The sequence below is a fragment of the Zootoca vivipara genome, chromosome 16 (assembly GCF_963506605.1).
Source record: "Zootoca vivipara chromosome 16, rZooViv1.1, whole genome shotgun sequence".
Taxonomy (NCBI): domain Eukaryota; kingdom Metazoa; phylum Chordata; class Lepidosauria; order Squamata; family Lacertidae; genus Zootoca; species Zootoca vivipara.
The window spans coordinates 24536948-24563549 of record NC_083291.1 but is presented as its reverse complement, the minus strand read 5'-3'; the positions used below and the strand labels follow the sequence as shown (position 1 = coordinate 24563549).

Below are 26602 nucleotides of genomic sequence, written 5' to 3'. Positions count from 1 at the left end.
TTCATTGCCATTTTGTATTGCTTTTTTTTTGGTAACCATGAACACCGAGGATGTGAACATTGTCCTCATTATAGAAGCCTAGTTTGCCTCTTAAAATTAATTTTGTACCATTTTACTCTTTGACCTACCAATTACATTGAAAGACAAGGTTTACGTAGGTTATGTGTTACGTTGAACAGTGAAGGTTTAAATAAAAATGAAAGCTATTAAGTATGTCCCCCAAGTTTCTGGAATTATTTCATTTTCAATGAACACATCACTAATGTAGTCTAAAGAAACCATACACATCAACCTATTACCAAATTTAAAGGAGTGAAGCTGTATATAACACTGGTATTCAGCTTGTGAGTTACCAGCAAGAATTGACACAGCTGGCAAATCTGGTAAAATGAACTCCTAGCCACAGAGAATATTTGGGCCCCTAGTGTTATCTGAGCAAGATGCACAACATGGCTGCAGCGCAGGTACTTGTGGTGCCTATTCATTCACAGGCCTAGCTCAGATGCAGGGAACCTCTGACCTTCCACTTTTTGTTGAACTGCAACTCCCATCATCCCTGGTCATCTAGAATCCTAGGATTGTAGAGAAGAGACCATAAGGGTCATCTAGTCCAACCCCCTGTGATGCAGGAAAATCTCTCATGCTCTACTGACAGAGTTAGGCAACATCTGCCATTCATGCTGGGGATAGTGTTGGAAGTTCAGCATCTTCTGGGGAGCAATGTTTTCCCACACCTGGCCTACTTAGCCATGTGCAGAACACAACTATTAAACCACACTTGAGAGGTTGTCCCTCTGGCCAGCCACTAAGGAGATTGGGGACTCCATAAGTGAGAAATGTGGAGGTTGCCAACACAGTACACTCCTATGCCACTGGGTAGGGCAAGCTAGGAGACATTCCTGAAATTAGAAACACTTCCAGCTCCTATGTGGAGACTGCCTCTCACCCCTCCACCCCCAACGAGCTAGCAGTACAACGGAAGAAAGCCTGTGTTAGTATTAATGTGGAAGTCTGTTCAATGACAGTTGCCGGGGGGGGGGGCGCGCGGGACCCAGCTTTTCTGGTTAAGGTGGGACAAGGGGGTAGATGACATTTTCCCTAGGAGACTGGCTGTTTAATAGGATGCTTGTTTAATAGGACTGCCTCTGCCTCTGGAGTCCAACAAAGGAATTAAAACAATCCACGTTGCCCTCAAAAGAACAGCAGTTACACCTTTTGGAGGTGGCTTTTAGGCAGAAAGATAAACTATTGCCACATGCTAAGAACAGCATTGCCAAGTTCCAGCCATTTGTTTCTTTGACAGCACATACAATTCCACCAGCTACAGGTTTTTCCCGTTGTATCACTTAAGAATGACTTCTGCCACTGAAGGAATTGTCCCTACTGCCATCTGGAAAATAATTTAAAGTGCCCTCAGGTTCTGGATTTGGAAATCCTTTTTGCACCAGAGGCACCCCCCCATCCCCAAACCTACCTACCTACCATTTGTTGAACCCAGTTTCTGTTAACCGCTTCCAGTTTTTCTACCATTCCTCTAAACGCACCAAGAGCAGCAGCAGTTCAGAAAGAAACCACAGCTCTACATTAAGCTAGCAGTTAGAGGAGGGGGGAATGTATGGAACAACCCCCAAACTATCTGCCTTAATACCTGGTGCTAAAGCTTATTCCACTGAAGGCACAGCTGTAGGGGGCAACGTCTCTTGTAAAAAAAACAACACATCCGTGCATTGGATGATACTGTAAAAACAGGACCATTAAGAACGTGATTGCTTCAAAACACATTCTTTAAAATTAGCACCCATACAGTCCCGAGCCTAGCTACTGTGCAAGCTTTCACAAGGAAGTTGCCTTGACTTATTAAATCCCACACAAGAGTGCCGCTTAAACAGATCTTTAATTTTCAGTACAGCTGAAAGTGAAGTCTCTGCACCACAGAGCCCAAAGACTACAGTTCTTGACGTCTCTTCCCAGTATGTACAACCAGGAGGACACGGATAAGGGGGGAGGAGGAGAAAAAAAAACATGCAATCACAAAACAATGATCAAACTCTAAGTACGTCATGAGGTTTGGTCCAAAAAAAACAAAAAACAAAAAAACATTGAAACATAATTAATCCAATTACTGCAAACACAGCTTCTCTGAGTAAAGTTAAAGATATTGCATTTGTAGTGTGGCGTGCGCTTTCCCCTTCAGCGAACCAGCGGAGCCTGCTTGAGTGAAATCAGCACCGAGCGCATGCGGGACACATCCTTTGCCTGCTTACTTGACTTGGGGTTAAAGTCACAGAGCCGAGCCACGCGTTCCCACTCAGTGCCTGGGGAAGATTCGTCAACATCGTTCACAAAGGCTTCTTCAGCTGCCCTAGAAGCAATGCAGTGCAATGTTTGATTTCATCCGTGGACATTTCCTGCCCCCAGGAGCCCCTGGAATCCATCCCTCGCCCCTACACACGATGGACTTCAAGTCAACTGTAGCACATTGAGGACTTCCCCCACATCCTCCACCCCAAAAAGTCCTGACAAGGGAGATGGGGCAGCGAGTCAGGCCCACAGGAGCGGAGAAGCTATGTAAAATGTTGGAATACAGGTGTTTGATTTAAGAGAACAGTATAAACCCAGCCTTGAACTACAAGGGACCTTCGTGATGTTGTTAAAGGGTACTGTTGTCCTATGCAGACACAGACTATGTATAGTGAGGGAGACTGGGTCTGCCACAAAATCAAGGTGTGCAGTTTATGTAATTGGGGCCCAAAAGGGTGGACTTTACATGCAGAGGTCCCTGTGCAAACATGATATCATCCAATGCACAGAATTCAGATTAACTGGTAGGGTCAGGCAAGATTCCAATCTCCTCATCATCCTCAAGTTTGGGATAGGGCACAGATTCTTGGGGGGGGGGGGCACTAACCATCCCAGTTGAGTATGCTTGGAATTTGTGCTAAAAACTGCCCTTAAAGTTTTCAAATGCCACCATTTCCGAGGCTCACAAAACCATATTGTAAGAGAGTATATGACAGCATTTCCAATGCTATGGTGAAGCAGCAAAAGAGTCACAGGCCTCATGCTTGTAAGTGCTATGGACTTGATGGTATCGGTTGGAGCAGGAGAGATCAACAAAAGGTCAGCTCAGAGGATAACTTTGCCTATTCCTCCATACACACAGTTGTGCTCAGTGGGCATCTCTATAAGAATCTATGTTATCCTTCCAACACTGGTGCACTGCTAACCATATTGCATGAACAAAGTGATTCCCACCCCCAACGGCTGGTTAAAGCAAACAGTGATGCCCTGGATTTCACACATGGGCGGATGCAGTGAGCACCCTAATTATGGGAGAGGGAAGAGGATGACTTCATCTACTCCAACAAGCAGTATAGAAAAGAAGCAATGATGATGGATCCCATGAGGTTAAGCACAGTTCACAAGGATGATTGTATTTTACAAACACCACTGATGACGAGGGGGTCACTACAACACTGCTATTTCATGTGACAAGACACTTAAGGGGCAGTGAAGAAATTACTTAACTGTTCTAGGCTGTAGCAAGGATGGTTTATGTTTGTGCTTAAAGGTGAAGAGAAACAAAAAGGAGAGTTTAAGTCAGATATAGAAAATGAAAATGAGCATAATGCAGATGATAAGTAAAGCTGGCCAGACATGCACTTCTTGCAGCACCATCTGCAGTCAGGAAAACATGCCATCCATGTTATCCTGCAGCAATGGCACTGCAGAATTTTCTCCCCCACTGGCTACGGGAAACAAGTCCTTCTGCATTAACAGAAAAAGGCAAACACCACCTGTGAGTCCAGCATTTCACAAGTCCAACACTATTCTAGGTAACTGTCAAACCAAATTTCCACCGGGGAAGGGGGGCCTTTAAATACAAGACACGAAACAGAAACTTGCATGCAAGAACTATCTGCCTCTTCAGGTGCTGTCACGAAATCTCTCCTGGTGGCCCAGACAGCCTGTGAAACAGGAAGGATTTGATGTATAAGGGGTTCCCAGTTTGATCTGCTATTTCCCAATTGGTCATTTGGGTGGGGCCATGTCAATCAAATAAAGCTTGCCCCCACAAAGATGGAGGCAGAGCAACTTCTTCCGCCTCCTGATCTTGTCACTCAGGTGACGGCTTTCAAAAATGTGTTGCTCTTGATTTTTTATTGCTTAGAGCAGCCTTCCCTAATTTTGGGTCCCCGGATGTTGCGGGACAGCAACTCCTGTTATCCCCAGCCATTGGCCATGCTGACTGGGAATGACAGGTTTTGTAATCCATCAACGTATCAGGACCCATGGCTGGGGAAGGCTGGCTTAGAAGCACTGCCACTATTTGGCAAGGCAACAGCTCTGCCTCCCATGATGATGCTGCTCCTCAGTCTTGACTACCATTAACCAGCATAGGGATCATCACCTTCTTAGTATGTGCACTGCAGGGTGGAAGACTTCCCAATTGAGAGTACCAACCAACCAAGAAACATCACATGTGCAAGCACTCCTAGTATGGAAATGGTCATCCTGTAGATTTGAGGGTGGTGTAGATGAATATCAGCCAAATGAATCTAATATTAGAGTAAAAAAAAGTCTAACTTCCAGGACTTCCACATACTGCTTATTTCTTCCCTATATGCAGTGCAACGAATCTGACCTATTCATGTAGTATATAGCAGTCCTACCATACTTCATGCCAACATAATTGGCATTTTAATCAATTAATTTGATAAAATGCATCCAAGCCTTCTGCACTTCCTACTGACTCCTATCCTGTGTTTTATATATTACTTACTGCTCATCAAGCACAGCTTTTAAAAGCTATTATAGCACACATGCAGCTCTGAAGTTGGACATGCTCCTGGCACCCAACTTTATATGGCCAGTATTGGCCCCAACTTGGTGGAACGCTCTTTCACAGGAGACCAGGGCCCTGCGGGATTTGTCATCTTTCCGCAGGGCCTGCAAGACAGAGCTGTTCCGCCTGGCCTTTGGGTTGGACTTAGTCTGACCCCTGTGTTTTCCTCCCTCATGGCTTGGATTTATGGACTACTTAAAATCAGGCTGCATTTTAAATTTAAATACTGTATTTTAATCTGTATTTTAATCAATTGCTTTTTTATGTTTTACTGTAATTTTATTGGTGTGAGCCGCCCTGAGCCCGGTTTTGACTGGGGAGGGCGGGGTATAAATAAAATTTTTATTATTATTAAACTGCACAATATGTTGCTGTTTAGCACCTAGTTGGTGGCACACAGAAATAACCTAGCACTGGTTCTTCCAATCTTCAGATTTCCAAATACGTGTCAGCTTAATTTGGTTGGGAAAAATATCAACTGCACTTTGTTAGAGGCATTTCCTTTCCAACATACCTTTGACAGCTCCCTTTCAGGCAGACCCGCTTCCTACAAGACTTACAGAACTCAGCAGTGTGACTTAGAAGCAGTTCAATCCTACCATTTTATTTCAGACACAGCATGGATGGCCAACTCCCATATAGTAACAGAAACCATGCTGTTCTCTCATCAGCTGTCAGACTAGGCAGGGGCTGGCAAGGTTTACCTCGCCTGGGTTGGTTCACTCCTGCGGAGATCGCTCCATGGGCCGGATCGCGTCTGCGCAGACGCGATTTCTGGTGCCATGGAAGCAAGTCCCCGCTTCGCCGGCTTAGCGCAGCGTGTGCGGACTTGCCGAGCAGGCAGCTAGGTTCGGCAGTGGCTCGTGGGCCGTTAAAATGTCCCCCGTCGGCCGCTTGTGGCTCATGGGCCGCAGGCTGCCGACCCCTGGACTAGGGAGTAAGTCTGTTTTGCGGTACAATCTACATCCTTTCATGGATTGTCAGGCTCTAATCAAATCTGTGCCACCCAGAAATGAAGGTCTTCAGCATTTTATTCAAAAGCGAAATGAGAAAAAGATTACCTGCGGAACCTCTCTCCCTCCAGCTTAGGAAGCCCCTCTTCCTTCTTTCAGTTTTACTTGTAAACTTTCATTATACTCTCGATTAATAAGTTGGTAGGACAGCCAAGAGTCACATGAATTGCTTCATGGACCAGATGTGGCTGCAAAGATTGCCAGATAGCCACCTCTGAGCTTCAGTATTCCTTCCTACTTTATCACCACCACTAAATATGCCTTTCCATCTTATGAATGAAAGCCCTGCCCCACATCCTTCCCACATCCTGGTGGCTTGAGAACATGCCTCTCTGCCTCAAGTTGTTTGTTCTCGGGACGCTTTGAGAACAGTCAGCCTCACAGATCAGAAGTGCTAACTGAAACTGATGGAGAATGGTTCAAACAAACAAACAAAACAGTAGTTAGGCAACATACACATAACCAATCATGTCAGCGAAGGGTTGTTTGAAGAAAGCTTCATCTGCCACCCTAAGTGGCAAGGTGGTCCACAGAAGAGGCAAGCAGGCAGGAGAGAAAAAGAGAAGAATAAGCAGAAGGGAAAAAACAGCTGTAGTTGTGTTAGGCTTAATATATTAAAACATGCAACAAGACCTTAGAAATATTAAATTCATAGGCAGGAAAAATATTAGGAAAATGGTTTACGCGTCGTTAAAAGGATGCTTCTGGCCCAGAGCGGGTACAAGGCTGGTTCCCGACACACCATCATTTTCATACTGAGAGTCAGTCAACCACCCCACCCCTCCCAGCCCAGGCCTTCCCTCTGGTTCTGCATTACAGGTGCACCAATGCAAACCAGGGCACTCTGGTTGTAACCACTGGAATAGATTTATAAACTATGACTAACTAGGGCCCTGGGCTTGCATTAGGCATTTGTGTTAGTGCTTTGGTTAAGGCCAAGAAAGGAAGAGAATTGTGCCAGAAAGCAAACGAGCGCAAGTTCACGAAGCTGGCTCCCAATCTGTGCAACGTGGCTGGTACAGGCAAGCATTATGTCTGCACCAGCAAACTGCCCTGTGACATCTTGTGCTCTGTTATGCCGTCCCCCTTTTTAAACAGTTCACGTATTTGTACAAGTAAGAGACAAGTTCAGTATTCTATTTTAAGAGCCTAGCAATGAAAGGAAGAAATAATCCTTAATTCCATGACCAATCCAAGAGGTAACTGAATGCTATAGGACTTGGATGTGTGTGATATTTTATTGATGTGTTAAGAAACAAACAAAAAGTGGGGGAGAAAGAAGAAAAAATGCAGCTGTAGGAATTCTGAGCTATCCTACACAGAAATATATTAGTATTAATTTGAATTATTGGTCACCTGAAACAAAAATAGCCTACTGTGGATGTGGTAGATTTTTAACTTGTTGGTTTTATAGACCCATAAGTCCAATACAATACAAGCAGCACGCAAGGGCACAAGATTCAATCAAATTTCAATCAAGTATTATTAGTACAAAAAGAAAACAGTAAGAGAACCATATACAAATGCTGACACAGAAGCCAAAACCAAACGTCAAGCAGATAGCATATACAAATAAATACCAAAAGGCAAACCAGTCTTTATGGTCTTTGAGGCTATATAGCGGTCAGCAAAGTGGCAGCAGGTCGAACGAAGGATCAATGATAGACAGGCTGCCGGCGTTTTTCACCTGTTTCGCCCATATGACGGGCTTCTTCAGTAGTTTCTCCTTCTGCTTTCTGTTATGTTTAATAATACATTCACTTGTGGTATAAACCAGGTCTTATTAGTATTCGAACTAAATTCGAGCCTGTCTATCATTGACCCTTCGTTCGACCTGCTGCCACTTTGCTGACCGCTATATAGCCTCAAAGACCATAAAGACTGGTTTGCCTTTCGGTATTTATTTGTATATGTTTGGTTTTGGCTTCTGTGTCAGCATTTGTATATGGTTCTCTTATTGTTTTCTTTTTGTACTAATAATACTTGATGGAAATTTGATTGAATCTTGTGCCCTTGCATGCTGCTTGTATTGTATTGGACTTTTGGAGAAATTGGCAGCATTAGCCCATTATTTCAGTTTTTGGTTTTATAGACCCAGCTGCCTTACTAGGATATGAAAAAGGAGCAAAAGCAGGGTTCAAAAACCTGTGCTACCACTGACTCATCTGCCACTAGTAAATAGCACTAGGATGCCCTGGGTTCAAATCCACATTTTGGCCACAAAGCTCCATCCACAGCCTTGGATAAATAGCCACATTTTAGCCTAAAACACACCAGAAGTTGTTGGCAAAACAGTAAAGGTGACTTCAGGGACACCATCCTGAACATTTTTGAGGAATGACAAAATTCTGCTTTCCCCCTTTGGCTGTTTGTAGTTTTCAACAAGGAGGAAGCAGCTCTCTTCTACTAGATTCGAGAGTTGGTTCTTAAGATAAAAGACAACTGTTTATAGAAAGTCGGGGGTGGGGGGAAACGAGAGGGGGAAAAGGACAGAACAAATTATCAGCTAAGCGCAATAAGCAGACAAAGACCAGGCTATCTCCCTGCTAATTTATACCACCACCACCAGATTTTGTACTACAAAATCTTCTCCTCTAAGATACCCCCCACCCACAATACCTTGAGTCAATACACCGTAACCAGAGAGCAAAGTACACTTAAGCTCAATTAAATGAGTGGCCTGCTTACTACTTCTCAGGGAGTCCTACAATGGAGTATTTATTTGTTACCGTAGCTCATTTATAAAGGAGGCCTTCAGCAACAAACATACAAAAAAGGGTCTCAGGGCAAGATACACTGAATACAATTAGGCATTCGTGTTCTACTGAAGTCTCACTGGTTCCACCAACTTCCATCGGCTGAGGATACCCAGTGGATATTGCCTGAGTCCTAGTGAATCATTGCTGCCATTATTATGCGTCCAAGCATACGGCTTGAGAAGAAAGCCCAGACAATGCCAAGGGTTTTAAATTAATACTGGCATAAAACTGGCAAGCATTCCAGCTCTACACTGGCTTCCCCAGGACTAATAACCAGTAGAGTTCTAACTCCTTGAATCCTGGCCATTGGCTCTTTTGAGACATGCTCTAAGATTTGGGTAGACCCTGCATTTTTTTCTTTTACCCATTCTCTTTGAAAAAGACTTTTGCCCTGAAGAATCACAACTACTACAGAAATAAGCCCCTTTAATAAAAGGAGGATTACTACACAGCACGGGAGACTGTTGAGCAGCTTGTGTGGCCTAGTTTCATGATCCTGTTGACTTGCATGATAAAGCCTGTTCACCTTGCTGGCATGAGAAACCGCAAGTATTCTGAATTCAGCATATCACCTTTTCCTTTTCCAGACTTGCCATGAGCAGTTAGGTGTTGTTGTTTTTTAAGGACACATGGGAAAGAACCATGTAGCTCTTAGAAGGGCTGCTTAGCATTGTAATACAGTAGTTCCTTGGTTCTCAAACGCCAAAAACCCAGAAGTGTTCTGGTTTTTGAACATTTTTCGGAAGCCAAACGACCAATGTGGCTGTCAGCTATTGTTTCCAAGGTGCCTGCACCTCGCTTTTCGAACATTTAGGAAGTCAAACGGACTTTCAGAATGGATTAAGTTTGGAGCTTATTGTTTTTGGTATTTATTTTGCATTTTTGTGGCTTTTTCAGTTAATTTGTTTTTGTGACTGTGTGGAACCCAGTTCAGCTACTGATTGATTCATTGATTGATTGATTGTGTGACTGCAGAAATGGATAAAAGGCCCCCATCCAAACAATGACTATCATCAGTGCAGGTAAGAGAGAAAAAATATTTTTAATTTTTATCATCTACAATACAATACTGTCTTTTTATTTTATACTGCATTTTATGGATCTATGGTCTCCTAAGATAGGAAAATTCATGTTAATTTGCTGTTTTAGGGGTTGTTTTAAAAAGTCTGGAATGGATTAATCTGTTTTGCATTACTGTCTATGGGAAAGCGTGCCTTGGTTTTGGAACGCTTTGGTTTTGGAACAGACTTTTGGAATGGATTAAGTTTGAGAACCAAGGTACCACTGTACTTCTTTTGCCTTCCCCATTATTGTACAAGGAATATGGCATTCTTAACTTGCATATTACAGGGTTCTGCCTATACAAATAGCAGCATGCCATAACCAAGGTCTGATCTTTGGGAGCGGTACCCACAGGACTCTGGCAACAGTCGGGCTTATCATAAGGGATCCGGTGCAGGCACAATGGCAGCCTCCTGCAAATTCACAACCCATCCTAACCTTGGGAATAACCGTTTCCTTGCCATTTCTGTCCAAGGGAAGAAGGGGATCAATCATCCATCATTTAGAGTAATAACCACACCAAAGTTAAAAATGGCAAGCAATGGAAGGGGGTGGCAGAGGAATTCACACAAGAGAGGGGAGGACATAGGGCTGGGTATTCTGGAGGCTGGTTTCCCACTTACAATTTTTGATTTGCAGGGGGCCAACACCATGCAGGCACTAGGCCATACACCAGTGTGCGCCAACTGGGCTGCAGCTGATCCAGAGTCACCTCTCAGTCCCCTCCAGGACACACAAGAGAACTGGCAAACCCGCCTTACCTATTGTTCACTTTCGTTTTCTGTAGCTGCTCATCTTGTCTCGCATACCATTCCTCCAACTCCTTTATCGCCTTCTCTTTCCACTCTGCTTCTTGCTTTCGAGAGTTTGCATCTTTTAAAACAGAGGCAGACGAGAATGAACAGACATTTGCTCTGAGAGCTAAATATAGCTAAGATTCTGAACTATAAGTAGGCAAAGGCTTTGGGAGGCAGGGAGCTGCTGGAGGGCAAAGAGTCACCACACTAGCAGAAACCAGTCAGCTTGATATCCGAAATACTCCGGGTGTTGACCGTAACACTGCTGGATTAAAGGGCTGTTGGAGCAGGGACAGAGGGGTTCAATGGTTTGAATTCACAGATAAGCATTAGCTTCAGGTACACAAGCTCAACTGGCAGAACAAGTTTGACTGTTCTGTCTCCATTTCTCAAACTCTCCATGTAATTTTGCAAATGTTCACCAGACTGACCAACACCCACAGCAGTTCTTAAACATTTAACTCTGCTCTCATTTGTTTCTTTTTAAATGAGAAGTTTCCTAGCCCCTTCGGTTGCAAGAGTTGCTTGAATGTATGGGCAGACAGGATCAGTTGACTAAGATTGCCAGGGGTTATGTAAGGAAGGGGGAACTGATGCTCCTAGAGCAGGCTTCCTCAACCTTGGCCCTCCAGATGTTTTTGGCCTACAACTCCCATGATCCCTAGCTAGCAGGACAGTGGTCAGGGATGCTGGGAATTGTAGTCTCAAAACAACTGGAGGGCCGAGGTTGAGGAAGCCTGCCCTAAAGGTTGGTGGAATCCCAACTTCCACGGTCAACCATTATGGATGGTGTTGGAGTCTAGCATCATCTAGAGCAGGGGTCGGCAAGGTTTACCGGGCCAGTTCACTCCAGATGTCCCCCGTTGGCCGCTTGTGGCTCATGGGCCGCAGGCTGCCGACCCCTGGACTAGGGAGTAAGTCTGTTTTGCGGTACAATCTACATCCTTTCATGGATTGTCAGGCTCTAATCAAATCTGTGCCACCCAGAAATGAAGGTCTTCAGCATTTTATTCAAAAGCCAAATGAGAAAAAGATTACCTGTGGAACCTCTCTCCCTCCAGCTTACGAAGCCCCTCTTCCTTCTTTCAGTTTTACTTGTAAACTTTCATTATACTCTCGATTAATAAGTTGGTAGGACAGCCAAGAGTCAAATGAATTGCTTCATGGACTAGATGTGGCTGCAAAGATTGCCAGATAGCCACCTCTGAGCTTCAAAACAACTGGAGGGCCGAGGTTGAGGAAACCTGCCCTAAAGGTTGGTGGAATCCCAACTTCCACGGTCAACCATTATGGATGGTGTTGGAGTCTAGCATCATCTAGAGCAGGGGTCGGCAAGGTTTACCGGGCCAGTTCACTCCAGATGCTATTTCTGGCACCACGGAAGCGAGTCCCTGCACTGCACAACGCCGGTTTAGCGCAGCACACGGGGAAGCACCAAGTGGACGGCTCAGTTTGGGGGTGGCTAGTGGACTGGTTAAATGACCCCCGCAGGTCAGCCAGTCCAGGTTAGGAATTCAAGACACAAAAACTGGCTTTGTCAATGCAAATATACAAGATGGGGTAACTATATACATTTGCATTAATTTCTGGGTGTTTGAGTTACTACAGGCAAGAAATTTGATTGTGTACTCTGTGTTTACCTAATGCTGCCCACAAGGCAATAAGGAATCAGGCTTCTTTCCTGTGTTGATCCAAGGAACCAAGGCATTGGAAGATGGCATTCCCCCATATTGGTGGCAGGTCCTCTCCTGTTGCTGAAGAGGACCCTGCTACCAATCTGAGGGAAAGCCATCTTCCAATACCTGCACCATGGTTCCTTGGCCCATTACAACAAACTGAAGAAGCAGGGTACCAATTTTTAAAATGGGCCATTACGGCAAAAGGTGCTACAGAAGGGAAAGGCAACAGAGAGTCTGACGATGACCAACAGTCTCCAGGATCTTTCTCATCTAGTCCCTAGTGCAGGCCCCAGTGCTGAGGCTGTTCAGACAAGGTCTCTGATGCAAATGACAAGCAGAGGCCAACAGAACTGCAACAGAAGCACTAATAGATTTCTCCTCTTATGTGCAAAAGCGAGAGGGAAGTGCATTCTAGGAGATCCCAACCAATTCTGCTATTCACACTGGGATGGGGGTCAAACTGGCCCTTGACTGCATCTCAGAACAAGAGATGGAGGCACCGTGACTGCTCTTTAGGTCTTGTCAGACGCTAGGGGTAGAAGTGTGCATGTTCCTTGGCCCTTACCAAGTACTTCTAGACGCTCCAGCTGCTCTTCTCTCCATTTGCGGATACTTTCTGGTTCTGTCTGCAAACGATCAGCTTGCGAAATAGCTGCATAGCAGTCCGTCGGACCGTTACTCTCCTTGAACCACACAAAAAGACCAGTCATTTTAGGGTAGCCATTGGATAAAAATGCAGTTCTTTTGTAGTAAAAAACTTTAAAAATTAGCAGGATCCAAGGATGAAGAGATTTAGAGAACAGGTCAAGTTTGAGCAAAATGACTAGCGCAGGGAGGCTGCCATAAGATAGCAGCTTCAAATGAAGGGGGGATGGACGACGACATTTTAAACAAGGGCATAAAGCAGGGTTTCTGACTGGTCTAAGAAAAAGAGCTACCTGCCTCAATTGCTAGTCCAGACTACCTACCTAACTATATGAAATAGTAAACCTAAATTGCCTCCACTCCTAATCAACAGATCAGATGCAACTCTTGTGTCAGCAACCATCACAATACTAGCCTGTAGGAGGTACCTGGACTGCACCCCTGCAACAATGTGTGGGGAGCAGGAAGAGACATGTACCCAAGGAACATGTCAAATTGAATTGACATATTGACAAGTCTTTTTTCTTCCACCCATCCCACAACACTGGTTACCTATCACCTGTTTTACAGCAAGCCAGCGGTGTTCAGAAGACTGTTGTTTTATAGTGGGGTTTCCCAAACTTGAGTCTTCTTCTGTTTTTGGACTACAGTTCCCATCATCCCTGATCCTGCTACCTAGGGATGATAGCTGGAGACCCAAGTTTTGGAAACCGCGTTTTATAGAATGCACCAAGACAAGACAAATTATCTAACAATTCCCTCCAAAATACAAAGTGATGGAAGAAAATAAGCAGCTGATACAATAAATCCCTAGTTCATGTTGGATTTTCCCTACTATCATTAAGTTTGATGTCACTGATCTTTAACAACTACCCATATTAGTTAGGCTGCACAGCTTTCCAAAACCCAAACTTTTAGAGGGGTACATCTGCTGCTTTAAAAGGACAAATTCAGAGAGATATGTGACACCCTTGCTGCTGAAACACCAACATACTTTTAATAGTTGGTGTGCCAGACTAGCGGGTGGCAAACTCAGGTTCAAATCTCCATTCAGCCATGGAGCTCACTGGGGCGACCCTGGGCCTCTCGCAGCCTATCTCAAAGGGTTGCTGTGAGGATATAATAGGGAGGGAGAGAACCATGTATGCCACCCATAGTTTCTTGGTGGAAAGATGGGGTACAAGTGTAGCAAAAATTAAAATAAAGTAGAAAGAGAAAAACATGCACTTGTAAACACACCGATCACGTGCCAGGCACAGCTTCCCAAAATGGAACAGGCACATTTTAAAATCCATTTTTTGTGGCAGAAGCAGGCAACTGGTACCCAATCGAAGGGCTTCCGGATTAATTCCCTGCTCTGCCAGTGCTTTGAGGCATCTCTGCTTCTTTTCCTTCAGTGTAGACAGAGGCAAGAGATGACCTCTTCCCACGAGGACAGTAATGGAAGCCTTTAGAGCTCTTCCTTTCATCCACCTCAGTTCCCCATTCTTGGGTGTGTGGGCTGTGGAGAGGCAGATGAGGAGGACTGACAGTGCTTTTAACCCACAAAACCCTTTGCCTGGCCCTTCCACCCCTGTTCAGTTAAAGACTCGGCTTGTTGACCTTTGCCAACTCTGGCATGCAGGAGGCAAACACCATTACGACAATTGAGCGCAAATCTGCTGACAGTCTGGATGGGAGCAAAAGCCAGAGGAATAATAAAACTCTTTATCAGGAGAGTCATCCAGCAACTAGAGCTGCTTTAAAGCTCATTTCACTTCCATTTACCTGGTAGACATCACCGTTCGTCACACTGTCAATTGAATCTGTAGAAGAAGAAGAATTTATCTGTGTTAGCTTTTTTCTTTTTACAAGAAAGTGTTTTTACAGACAATAACGGCAGTTCAAAGACTATGTAAGGAGGAAAAAGACTGGAGGGTTTTACACAGCTGCGAGGACACAGGCTTCAGGCACACTCTCAACAGGGAATTGGAAGAGGATGATGTAGACCAGAGGCAAACACGAGGCAGAAGCACCCTGTTCAGAGGCTCATCACAGTCCAGAACACACTTGGCGATCTTGGGGCAGCTGTTACTTTTCAACCTCACCCCCATTACCTTGCCCTTGCTGCAATACAATAATCTCGGACTGTACTGTATACAAGGTTATTGTAAAAAGCATCCGACAATTGTGGTTATGAAGCACCTGGAATGCTTTAGCACTAGCATTCAGTATGTAGGCAGAAAATATTCTCTTCTCAGTTCTTCTAAGATATGCAACAGGGGTAGCCATCATGGTGCCCTCCAGATCAGGCACAGGCGAATTTTGCACCTGGCTTTCGACCACTTGCAACGAAGTGAAGATGCCCGGCTGCCAGGATAGTGTCTGACATCTCCACCATCTGGGGACAATTGGATCTGGACTGTTTTCACACACTAATACCCCATCCTGTAGAATTCTATCAGTCATATTTAAATGCACAATCAAAATGAATTTCTGGAACCAAAATGCTTTTCTCTGTGCTGCCTGAGCAGCAGCAGCCACAATTAAGAAAAAGTGGTTGGAATAGGTCAATATATATGTGGACTGTCCCTGGATCAAGTGACTTTTTTTCTTTTAAGTTCTCAAAGCTCTTAAGCTGGCTCAAGGTTGTCATTTAAACTAGCCAGATGTTTAACTGAGAATCAATCACAGTCAGTCCATTGCCCCAAAATGGCAACTAGACCTTCCATTTTGGCGACTAACTTTAAGGGGCCAGTTGGCACCTAGCTTATATATATATGTGTTTCTAACACTGCTCCAGATGTTGTTTACTTCTGTTCCCATCACCTCGGACCAAGCAGAATGAGGCTAATGGGAGTTGTAGTCCACAACTGGACAGCACCACATTTGATACCCCTGCTCTACAGCAATCTCAATGAACTGGTTATGCAGGTGTTGGAATACAGCATTAATTGGGGGGGGGTGTATTAGATTTGGACCAGATTCAACTAAATAGCTGTGCCAGCAGAAGCCAGTGGAATGAGCTCCACTAGTGCAACAGGGCTTTCCCCCTCTTCCATTGTACCCCACACTGGTTCTCCCAGAACACAGCAGGGAGGAATGAGTGGAGACTGTGCAGTCAGACAAGCAGGAACGCTTGCACTGACAGTGATCTCAGTGTCGCTCTGAATTTCACCTCATAGAACTAGTGAACATCAGAAGAAGTGCACTCCTTTATGAACTCTCAAAAACATATGGATCAGAAGCACAGGAATAGATAAATACTTTGCAACATTATCTTAGCATTTATCAAAAGTGGTGAAATAGTACATAGCCAGTGCGGCATACATTTACTTATTTAAGGTATTCGTAATCCTCCCTTCACTCCCAAGGCAGCACTTAATCAGTGTTAAAACCATAATTAGCAAAGGTTAAACGAAAGCAAAAGTAACTCAGTATCATCATAAAATTCAGTACAGTGGTACCGGTACCTCGGGTTACAAACACTTCAGGTTACAGACTCCGCTAACCCGGAAATAGAACCTCAGGTTAAGAACTTTACCTCAGGATGAGAACAGAAATCGTGTGGCGGCATGGCGGCAGCGGGAGGCCCCATTAGCTAAAGTGGTACCTCAGGTTAAGAATGGTTTCAGGTTAAGAATGGAGCGCCAGAACAAATTAAGTTTGTAACTAGAGGTACCACTGTACTATTTATTTTAGTTATTTGTAAATACAGGCAAGCCATTTATGCACGTTCAATATGTGCATGACTGCGCATACGTGCATCACACTGAACCCAGAAGTGACCCAAAACCATCACAAAAAGGAGCAGAGAAGAACGGGGTGTTTGCAGTCTTTTTCAGTGCTGTTTCAAATATACATTATTTCACTGATGCACACACTGCCTTGGAACTTAACCCCCGCATAAATTGGGGACTGCCTGAAAAATATGTATTTTAGGTATTTGCACACGCTGTGACAGCAACCTCATGATGGATTCCTTCCCCAAAGACTTGAAGGCAGTAAGCACATTTCTTTCATCAGGCTTAACAGTGTTTAATTACCAATACTGTAGCTTTAATTTCTTCACTCTTCGCTTTTAAATCTACAGTCTTAGTTGCTTAAATGCTGGTTTATATTTTACACTGAGTAAATGATTTAATTACTTTGTTTTAGTACATCAAAACACTACTGTGCTTCCCAACATGCAGCTGGACTCTCAACTCCCCCTAGTTACAAACAAGACAACAAACTATAAAGGATGATGACAGCTGGAGCCAGGCAACTTCTAGAACATAGGTCGGCAACGTCTGGCCCATGGGCTGGATGCGGCCCACAAAGGCCATTTATCCGGCCCACAAGCTGCCCGCTCAGCAAGTCCCCCGCATGCTGCGCTAAACCAGCGCAGTGCGGCAACTCGCCAAGCAGCGCTGGAAATCGTGTCTACGCAGCCGCAGAAGCTGCGGACATGCGCAGAAGCCATTTCCGGTGTTCCGGACATGGGCAGCACAACACCGGAAATCACTTCTGCGCATGTCCGGCCCACAGATGAGAGCCCGTGGCCAGAAAACGTTGCTAACGCCTGTTCTAGAAGGCCACAGGTTTCCCATTCCCTTTTAAAAAATTTATTCTTCACCACTCCTGTCTCTTAAGGCATTGCATGTTGTTTAGGAAGCTTGAAAAGCAATCTAGACCAGGCACCCCCAAACTCGGCCCTCCAGATGTTTTGGGACTACAACTCCCATCATCCCTAGCTAACAGGACCAGTGGTCAGGGATGATGGGAATTGTAGTCCCAAAACATCTGTAAGGCCGGGTTTGGGGGTGCCTGATCTAGACATATCCTTCTAAGTAAAATTCACCAAGCTCAAGTCACTGCCCTCTCTTCATACTGCAAAATACCAGTGCAAAAGGGTGCAAGACACTAGGAAATGATTTACTACAGACGTAGAAAGACAACACCCGGCATTGTAGATTTCAGTGCCTACATTATTTAGTATTAGGAGTCTGGGTAACAATTGCTGGCCCGGTTTATAAGCTAGCACACAGTCAGACATGGAAGAGACACTGCCCTGCAAGTACAGTACAGTCGCACCTTGGTTCTTGAATTTAATCCATCCTGGGAGTCTGACTCCCAAAACGGTTCGAGAAGCAAGGCTTCCTGCACCCAATCAGAAGCTGCAGAAGCCATACCAGACTTTCAGCTTCCAAAAAATGTTCAAAAACTGGAACAATCACTTCCAGTTTTCGATTGTTTGGGAGCCAAAACATTCAAGTTTAAAGGCATTTGGCTTCAGAGGTACGAATGTACCGTACTGTATACTGCTTTCAATATCTTCCAAGGAAGGGATCAGCTAAGTGTAGATTCATTTGCAAGACCCATTTCCACAAACTAAGAACAAAGAGGAGACACAAGCTATCAAGAGCTGCCAGAAAGAACAAACAGTTGCTTCCCGTGGTCAGTTTTTGTTTTAACATATCCAAAACCATCTTATCTGTGGGGGAACATTATCAGAACGGGAAGGTTGAAGTCAAGCCTTGGCACCCTGTGACTCAACAAGCCAAATACAGCCCACAAAGCATCCTGAGACGGCAAAGATAGCACACATATTTCTCCTAACCCTGCTCCCTTTTCTCTTTCCTTTTTCTCATTTGGAGCATGTGCAGTGCTTGCCTAAACCATCACAGCAACATTTGCTTTTCTGGGGTGGGTTCAAACTGAGCGATGCTAACAAGACCACCGGCCCATCCTTTGAAGATATCGACTCAAGACTGACGCCACCAGCCTGGCTTTTAAGAGACCTAAATGCATTTAGCCTGAAGGTTTTAAAAAGGAATTTCTAATACAAAAGCAGGTACAATTTTAATAATTGTTAAGAGCAAAAGAAGTGACTTACAAGGAGTCCCAGGTTCAAATCTTCTTACCCCAGCAATGAACGCAAGGGATTTACACAAAGCCACTACGGTTCAGTCTCACCACGACCAATCTGCAATACGAGAACAGTGCTAATCTACTTTTTGTGCAGGTTCAAAGGTTAGCGAGATATGTGAATTGATGCAACTCTCTGCACAGTGTGACCGCCGCCTCCAGCAAAAATGGCTCCACACAAGCATCCTGAAAGAGGAATTTCTTTCCAAGCCGTAATGTGGCAGGCTAAGAGTAAGAAAATGAATGGGTGAATGGATGTGTTTTTGTGGCCCCCAAAACAAAGGAGTGTGGGCCTTTGAACTTAAATGGTTCACCAACCCTAGTCTAGAAGTAGTCATTGCTTATGACTACTTCTGGTATTTTTTTAATTGATCAAATCTTTTCATGTTGTAAGCCATCTTGACCATGGTTTAACTATGGAAACTAATAAACTACCGGTAACATGGTGATGATGAAGGTGATACAGTTGTAACTTGACTCCCAAACACCTTGGGAGTAGAACATTTTGGCTCCCGAATGATCGAAAACCAGAAGTGACTGTTCCGGTTTGCGAACTATTTTTGAAAGCCAAATGTCTGACGGGGCTTCTGCGGCTTCCGGAGCCTCCTGTAGTAATCAGAAGCCGCGCTTTGGTTTCCGAACGTTTTGGAAGTCGGATGGACTTCCAGAATGGATTCCGTTTGACTTCCAAGGGAGGGACGACTACTTCAAAAACAGCTGTAAGACCAAAATGTATGCACCCTAGTAGAGATGCTAAGCTGTGCAAGCTTGGCCAAAGTAGGAACTATTTAGCACCTGCTGTCCTAAAATGCGCTTCATACTAGTCAGATGACAGCGATGGCTGTGTGGTGCTCAGGGAATAGCCTTGGAAGGCAAAAACGAAGCTTTTGCCATTCTCCTTCCTTCATAGTGATCCTCCATTTGTGCCACCCTACCCCAAACTGCTCAGCCGCTGCTGAATGTGGACCTTGGGGCTAAAAGATTGCCAACCCTGGTTTGCCTACTCATGCTTTAGGTGTACAGAGGGGAAGGGTGCATGTCCACCTTTCCATCTCCCAAGAACTACTGCCCAGGTAAGTATTTCAACCAGTCCTATGTGGTGATGCAGTCATATTGACAGATACAGGAATCTGTCAATGGCTGTTCATAAAACATTTGAATATTTGCTTTTAGAAGTGCCTATCTATGGTTAAACCACTGAGCCTAGGGCTTGCTGATCAGAAGGTCGGCGGTTTGAATCCCTGTGACGGGGTGAGCTCCCGTTGCTTGGTCCCAGCTCCTGCCAACCTAGCAGTTCGAAAGCACGTCAAAATGCAAGTAGATAAATAGGAACCGCTACAGCGGGAAGGTAAACGGCGTTTCCATGTGCTGCTCTGGTTTGCCAGAAGCGGCTTTGTCATGCTGGCCACATGACCTGGAAGCTATACGCCGGCTCCCTCGGCCAATAATGCGAGATGAGCGCGCAACCCCAGAGTCGGTCACGACTGGACCTAATGGTCAGGGGTCCCTTTACCTTTATCTATATTGAATATCCAGAAATGAGAATGACATTAGTAATACAAACTGTGTATTAAGATCACTGGGAAATTCAGTTTTAGAAAATCCGAAGAAATGTTATTTTCTCTCCATCACCTATCACCGCAGGATATCCACATTGTTCTTTTTAGATATGAGGAATGCTGCTAAGCTACTGAGTCATCAGCTCTCTTACAGGATACTCCAGGTCATCATTTCATAGACGCCCACTCGTAAAACAGTCACTCTTACTATGTAATTTTACTCACAATGTAGTTTCAATAAAGCACCTAAGATGCCACAACTACCGCTGGGATACCGTATTTCATTCCAAATCAGAGTCAAGCTTGGCACAAGCCACACATTTCAATAGCAACAAATTGAATAAGATGGTCTGGAAGGTTAGAGTTATAAAAAGTAAATCCACAAAATCCCCAGCTGCTCTCCCTGCTTAAGTGCTTAAAATTAACATGGGTGCAAAAAAGCATTCGTCCGCATGTAGCTAGTTAATTTCGCTCTGCATTAAGAAAGAAATCGGACAGCCTTTGCCAACATATTTCTATTTACCAGTGTATCACAAATGAAAGTAAAAACTCACTGATAGGGGTACAAAATGTTTAGGCATCTTGGTAGCCAATCAGCTTACTACTTACCTCTCACCTCAACAGAAGAGAGGATGGATCTGGCAAATGGCATGTATGTAATGGGAGAGGGCACGGTTAGTGTTTTAACTAGTTTCATTGCTTCTCTCTCCCTATTTATATCAACCTGCAGAAAGGCAATTTCTACATGCAAAAATAAGCAAAGCCTTTCAGAATTCTAAGATAAAAAAAGTTCATTAGCACCTTAAGCAAGTCCACATAACCCTATAAAACTTGAAATTTCTTCAGATGCATGTTCCACCAAGCTTAGTGGAATGCAATTCCACTGTGCATGCTTAAAATGGCAACTTTGTTATTAAAACATGCCCTGTTTCTATCCATCAACTATAGTAAGTTCATGAAAGAGCCTATCCAGATTTAAAGTGAATCCTATTTCTGAAGGTTTGGCCCAGAACACCTGAAACAAGAATTAAGTCCAAGTCAAACTTCCTATCAGCATATTTGTCATATACTTGGTCACAAAAAGCAGACATTCCATGAAAATGTTTTTCCATTGTAGTGCAAAAGATTGTTTTTCTATACTACCATTTCCTGTTTTTTAAACAGTGTGTGGGTCATTTGGCCAAAGACAATAGTGCTAGTAAGCATCTTTCTCTGAAGTGCTAACAGTAAATAAACTATTGAGATCAGGACACTTCATTTAGATTCCACTTTTCCATTTTCAAAAGCAGAACCCAAGCGACCAGCAGTTTAAATTAAGAGCAAGTCAAGCCACTTTCAACACCACAGCCAAATGCCTGAAGAAACCAGAATGTCTTCAGGAGACACCAGAGAAAACAGCCCTGGTAAATATCCTTGAGCAGGTTTCACAACCCTAGTGAAACAATGGAAAATGCCCTTTTCCATATGCCTGCCATACATATATGTATGATCTTAAGAGACAGGAAGGACCATATCCCAATCATGACCCATTTAGGGCTTTTAAAAACAGCCAGCGCTATAATCTCCAATAAAGTAGGCCAGTAGCTATTCAAACATTTACCTTCAGGAAACCATTTCTGGGTTGATGAAACTTATGTGCATCTTCCAAACTACACCAGCATGCTACAGATGCTTCTGGGGCATGTTCTAGAGACACCCCTGGCTCACATGTGGCACTAACTAGGTCTGTTAAGTGTAAATCGCTGCCCTGCAAAATACAAGAGCTGGGTCAGACTAAATGCCTATCTAGTCCAGTGGCCATGTTGAGTGGCCAACCACATACCCATGGAAGAGTGATTTAGAACATGGCCAATGCTCTCTCGTAGCTGATCTTCTCTAGTGGCACATGGGCAAGTGATCTGCTAAATACTGATCTCACTGATAAGCCTGTCTTTCCCTGATTTGAAAACCACAGGAGCTGGAAGAGAAGAATCCATCTCTCAAACGCCTTTTCACATATCTTTCTTACAAGGCAGCTGGCAGCAGATATGGAATTCTCCAATCAACTGTCTCAACCTAATGATGCAGAGGTTTTTGTTTTTAGAAAAAGTGAAGCAGCAGAGAACTGCCAATCCTTAAAAACCAGATGTTTTGTTTGGCTCAATTTCACCTTACCATTTGCTTTCCCAATTCCTAGCACCAAATGTGCTTCAGTCCCAGAGGAAGCTGACACCTTTCTGCACTGATGGAAGATAAGTCAACCAGTTGATTTAATAACTCCAAGCATCCAAAATCTAGAAAATGCATGGCATGACATGCAACATATCCATGTGCTTAAAACCTGGAATGCCCTCAATTATATAGAAAGGAGAGTAGGAGGAGAAACATTTTAAGACAAGACAAAGGCTGGGGAAGTCTAATTGCCTCCAAACCAATGCCTTACTTCCCCCAAATCTGCCTGCAACATCACATTCCTTCAGCTGCACTAGATATACCAGAGATGAGCTCACTGGGGAGAAATATAGCTGGGTAAGGCTGCAGAGTCAACGTTACTTATGCCCAATACTTATGTTTGCTACTGGGCTATTGCTGTCAGTTTAACCACACTCCAAGGAACTTGTACTGGGCAGCTTATCTTTATCTTACGACATTTTAATACTTTATTGCTGTAATGAACCTGCATCTAGGCATTCTTTTTTTAAAAAAAAGAGCTGAGAGAAGCCTAGAATACTAGAGACCTGTTTCAGGAGTACACTGAGATGATACTGCTATGGATCTAACCAGTTGGCAATATCAGTAGTGAGCATCAGCTGTTTGCTTCATGTCTCTGAAAGATTTTCTGAAGAACTAGTCCATATCCAGCAGTCTCTCTCTCTCTCTCTCTCTCTCTCTCTCTCTCTCTCTCTCTCTCTCTCTCTCTTTAAGTTTCAAAGGAAACCCAGTACTTTTAGTTTTAGAAATACAGTACTACTCAGTTCACTGGGCTCCACGTTACCCAAATCATTCTAGCACTCAACAAGTTCATTTATTGCTGATGATATACGGACGCTGGGACCCCTGAAGAACTAGCTCAGTCCATACAGTTATGCCTGCCTCCCAGTGAGAATAATCAGCCAAAACTCTTCTTTTTTATAAAAAAAAACTAAAAAGCAAGCTGCAGCCAGATAGCAGAAGACACACAATGTTGTGGGCTTGACAGCTCTCACAGGAAAGGAGAAATTGCTACTGGGCAGATGTAGGCTGAGTTATGCTTCAGAGGGAAGTGATCACATGTTTTCGTTGCTGCGAGTACAACGCATCCAATGTTCTGTGCTATTCTAAACTACATTTGACAGCTTTGCAGTTATATGTTAAGTTGTTTGCTGTAATCTCTTGTGTTGCTGCAAATTATTTCACCTCCTGTTTTTTATAAAATCAATTTATACCACCTTTCAGAACTCAGAAGAGCCTCCAAGTCCACCAAAACATACAATGATTAAAAAATAATTTCTCCCTCAAGCACTATTTAACCCACATTTCCTATTCCCTTTTGTTTTTGCTGCTATGATTACTGTTCCTTTTTTTGATCACTGCTTTATTTAGTTGCTTTCTGGAGTTTTTTTAACTATAATTTCTCATTATTACCATCTTATATGCTGCCGATCTGTATGTTTTATAATTACTGTATATTCCTGCGTATAAGACTACTTTTTAACCCAGGAAAATCTTCTCAAGTCAGAGGTCGTCTTATACGCCAGGTCGTATTTCTTATACAGCGAGTGTATCCCAAACTCTATATTTTAACTGGAAAAGTTGGGGGTCGTCTTATACGCCCAGTCGTCTTATACGCCGGAATGTACGGTATGTCTATAATTTATATTTTAATTGTTCTTTATTATTTTCTTCCCCAGAAGAGTCCACTGTAATGTATATAAAACAGATGAACAAAACTCCATAAAACAGTGTATTCTCTCTCTCTTGTCTGGCCATTTTAATGCTGTAAAAAAACACCTTGAAGGCTTCTTGAAAATATGCAGGGTCTAAGTTTTAAAATGAATAGATAAAATATTGGAGCTGTGTTAACAGACTTATGTCATGTGATCAAAAAACTCAACAGGAAACCACAGAACAGATCAAGTTATTGCTTTAGTATGACTGAGAAAATATCTATCAACAGAGGACAATATGGGATTGAAGAGATTTACTATAATGAAACCTGCAGAAATTGAGCGACAGAAATAAAAAAAGTCATGTTTTTAATAACCTGGGTGGGTGGGGTTAAGCTTCGGGAGGTTGCAACCCTGAGCAACACTAGCACAGCAGGTGATTGGTTGAGTATGAGACTCTCCATCTCAAGGTTGTGATTTGAGCCCAACAGGGGGTTGGACTAGATGATCCTCAGGGTACCATAAAACTCTACAAGTCTAATTCTACGTAACTAAGAGTTTGGCTTGAGCGTTTCCAGCTAACTGCCTCATCTCCCCCATGAACTTGCTATAGAGCCCTAAGTGAGCCCCTACTGCTTTGACACTGCAGTTCACAATCACCAGAATGTGCCTCAGCAAAAGTAGCCCCTGTTGTAAAAGGTTTACAGAGATTATTTAAGATGATCTAAAGCACAGAGCCTAGGGCTTGCCAATCAGAAGGTCGGTGGTTCAAATCCCAGCGACAGGGTGAACTGCCGTTGTTCAGTCCCTGCTCCTGCCAACCTAGCAGTTCAAAAGCACGTCAAGTGCAAGTAGATAAATAGGTACCGCTCCGGTAAGAAGGTAAACGGCGTTTCTGTGCGCTGCTCTGGTTCACCAGAAGCTGATTAGTCTTGCTGGCCACATGACCTGGAAGCTGTACGCAGGCTCCCTCGGCCTACAGAGCGAGATGAGCGCTGCAACCCCAGAGTCGTCCACGACTGGACCGAATGGTCAGGGGTAACTTTACCTTTATATAAACCAACATTTTTGGTGAAATTATTTAAAAAGAGCTGCCATGTTCTGAGAATGTGTGTCTTCTAAGATAAAATGAAATAAACATAGGGATGTGCATCTCCATCAAGCCCTACCTATAAGCAACCCAAAGCCTCCTGGCTTGCTACGGTAATTGCTGGGAAGCCATAGTGTTGGGTGTGGATCCAAATGAGTGGATTTTTTTTACTGGAGGGCTTCATTTCCTAAATAAATGTGGAAAGGGGAAGGTAACTGCCCACTAATGAAAATCTGCAAAGTGTAATAAGTAGCAGCTTGTAGGTACAGTACTGTGATTCTCGTGTTCCAGAAGTGGGGCCGAAAGCGGGCTATGCAGACGGTCGCATTTCCCTCCCAAGGCAGCGCATATGGTTCTGCCCCTCCTCATCTCATTCCCACAGCAACCCTGCGATGTAGGCTAGGCTGAGAGGCAATGACTGGCCTCCCTCACAAGGTCACGCCGTAAGCTTCAAGGCCGAGTGGGGGGTTCTGAACACTGGTCTCGCCCAGGTAAGACTCTCTAACCACTAGACCTCACTACTTAGCTCCCTTAATCTCTACTCCGCACCGTCTCCGAACAAACGCCACATGAACGCCCTACTTCACAGTTGCCGCCACCCCTCCAATATTGCAAGAGTTCTAAGCCGTGGCGGAGAAACTATATCCGCGTCAGCCCGTTCACACGTGTCAGCCATCACGTGACTGCGAGGAAGCGAACGCAGCTTTCCGCCCCTACCCCTCGGACTTACCCGCGGACAGCCCCTCCTGCATCCCCGCCGGCACCTCGCCGTTCTCCAGGATGCTGTAGCCCTCGTCGTTCTCGATGCCCGCGATCTCATTCTCCTGCTGGGCCAGGAAGGCGGCGGCCGGGTCCTCATCGCCGCCGCCGCCGCCGCCGCCCAGCGCTCCGTTTCCCGCCGCCGGCTGAGGGGAGCCGAAGAGATCGAACTCGGCCATGGTGGGCGCAAGAGGAGGGGAGGCGGGGCAGGCAGCAGGAAGGAAGGAGCCAACGGAAGTAAAGGGGCCGCGCGGGAGCGAGAAGCCGAAGAGCGCCCAAGGAAAGACCCCCCCGCCTCGTCGCCGTTTAACGGACTCGGCTACTACTTCCGGCCTCCGTGAAGCAGCCAACTCGAGCACTCAGCGCCGCCCGCCTGCCTGCCTCCCCGCTCCTTTTAGACGGAAAGCTCTGAGAGCGACGGCGCCGCGCCACCAACCAGCTGAGAGGGGGACGAAAACGTGAAGCCAACCAGCGCGCCAAGGAGGCGGGCTTGGCGGAGTGCGCCGCACGTGATCTATCCTTCCCCCCTCCCCCCGCTTTCCCTCTTACTCCGCTGAGGGGGCCGTGTGGCCTAATTGTGCGCACGCGCGGCCCTTCGGCGTTTCGCTTAGGCTTCCTCCCCCTCCCCCCCCCACTCCGCTCGCTTCTCGGTTGCGCTG

General features: G+C 44.7%; 1 protein-coding gene across 3 annotated transcripts; it reads right to left on the bottom strand.

The window, feature by feature from the left end:
- Window positions 1-1875: 1875 nt before the first annotated feature.
- On the bottom strand, window positions 1876-26363 carry CLTA (clathrin light chain A). Of its 3 annotated transcripts, XM_035140908.2 has the most exons (7): window positions 25915-26363; window positions 14569-14606; window positions 12722-12839; window positions 10442-10553; window positions 6316-6369; window positions 3529-3564; window positions 1876-2362 (listed from the first exon to the last, which is right to left on the bottom strand). In XM_035140908.2, the coding sequence occupies exons 1-7, from the start codon at window positions 26120-26122 to the stop codon at window positions 2191-2193; spliced, it is 738 nt and encodes a 245-aa protein (XP_034996799.2). In that variant the 5' UTR covers window positions 26123-26363; the 3' UTR covers window positions 1876-2190. The 3 variants fall into 3 exon arrangements, with proteins under 3 accessions (XP_034996799.2, XP_034996800.2, XP_034996801.2); XM_035140909.2 differs by lacking the exon at window positions 6316-6369 and having other exon boundaries at window positions 25915-26361; XM_035140910.2 differs by lacking the exons at window positions 3529-3564; window positions 6316-6369 and having other exon boundaries at window positions 25915-26350.
- Between the last annotated feature and the right edge of the window lie 239 nt (window positions 26364-26602).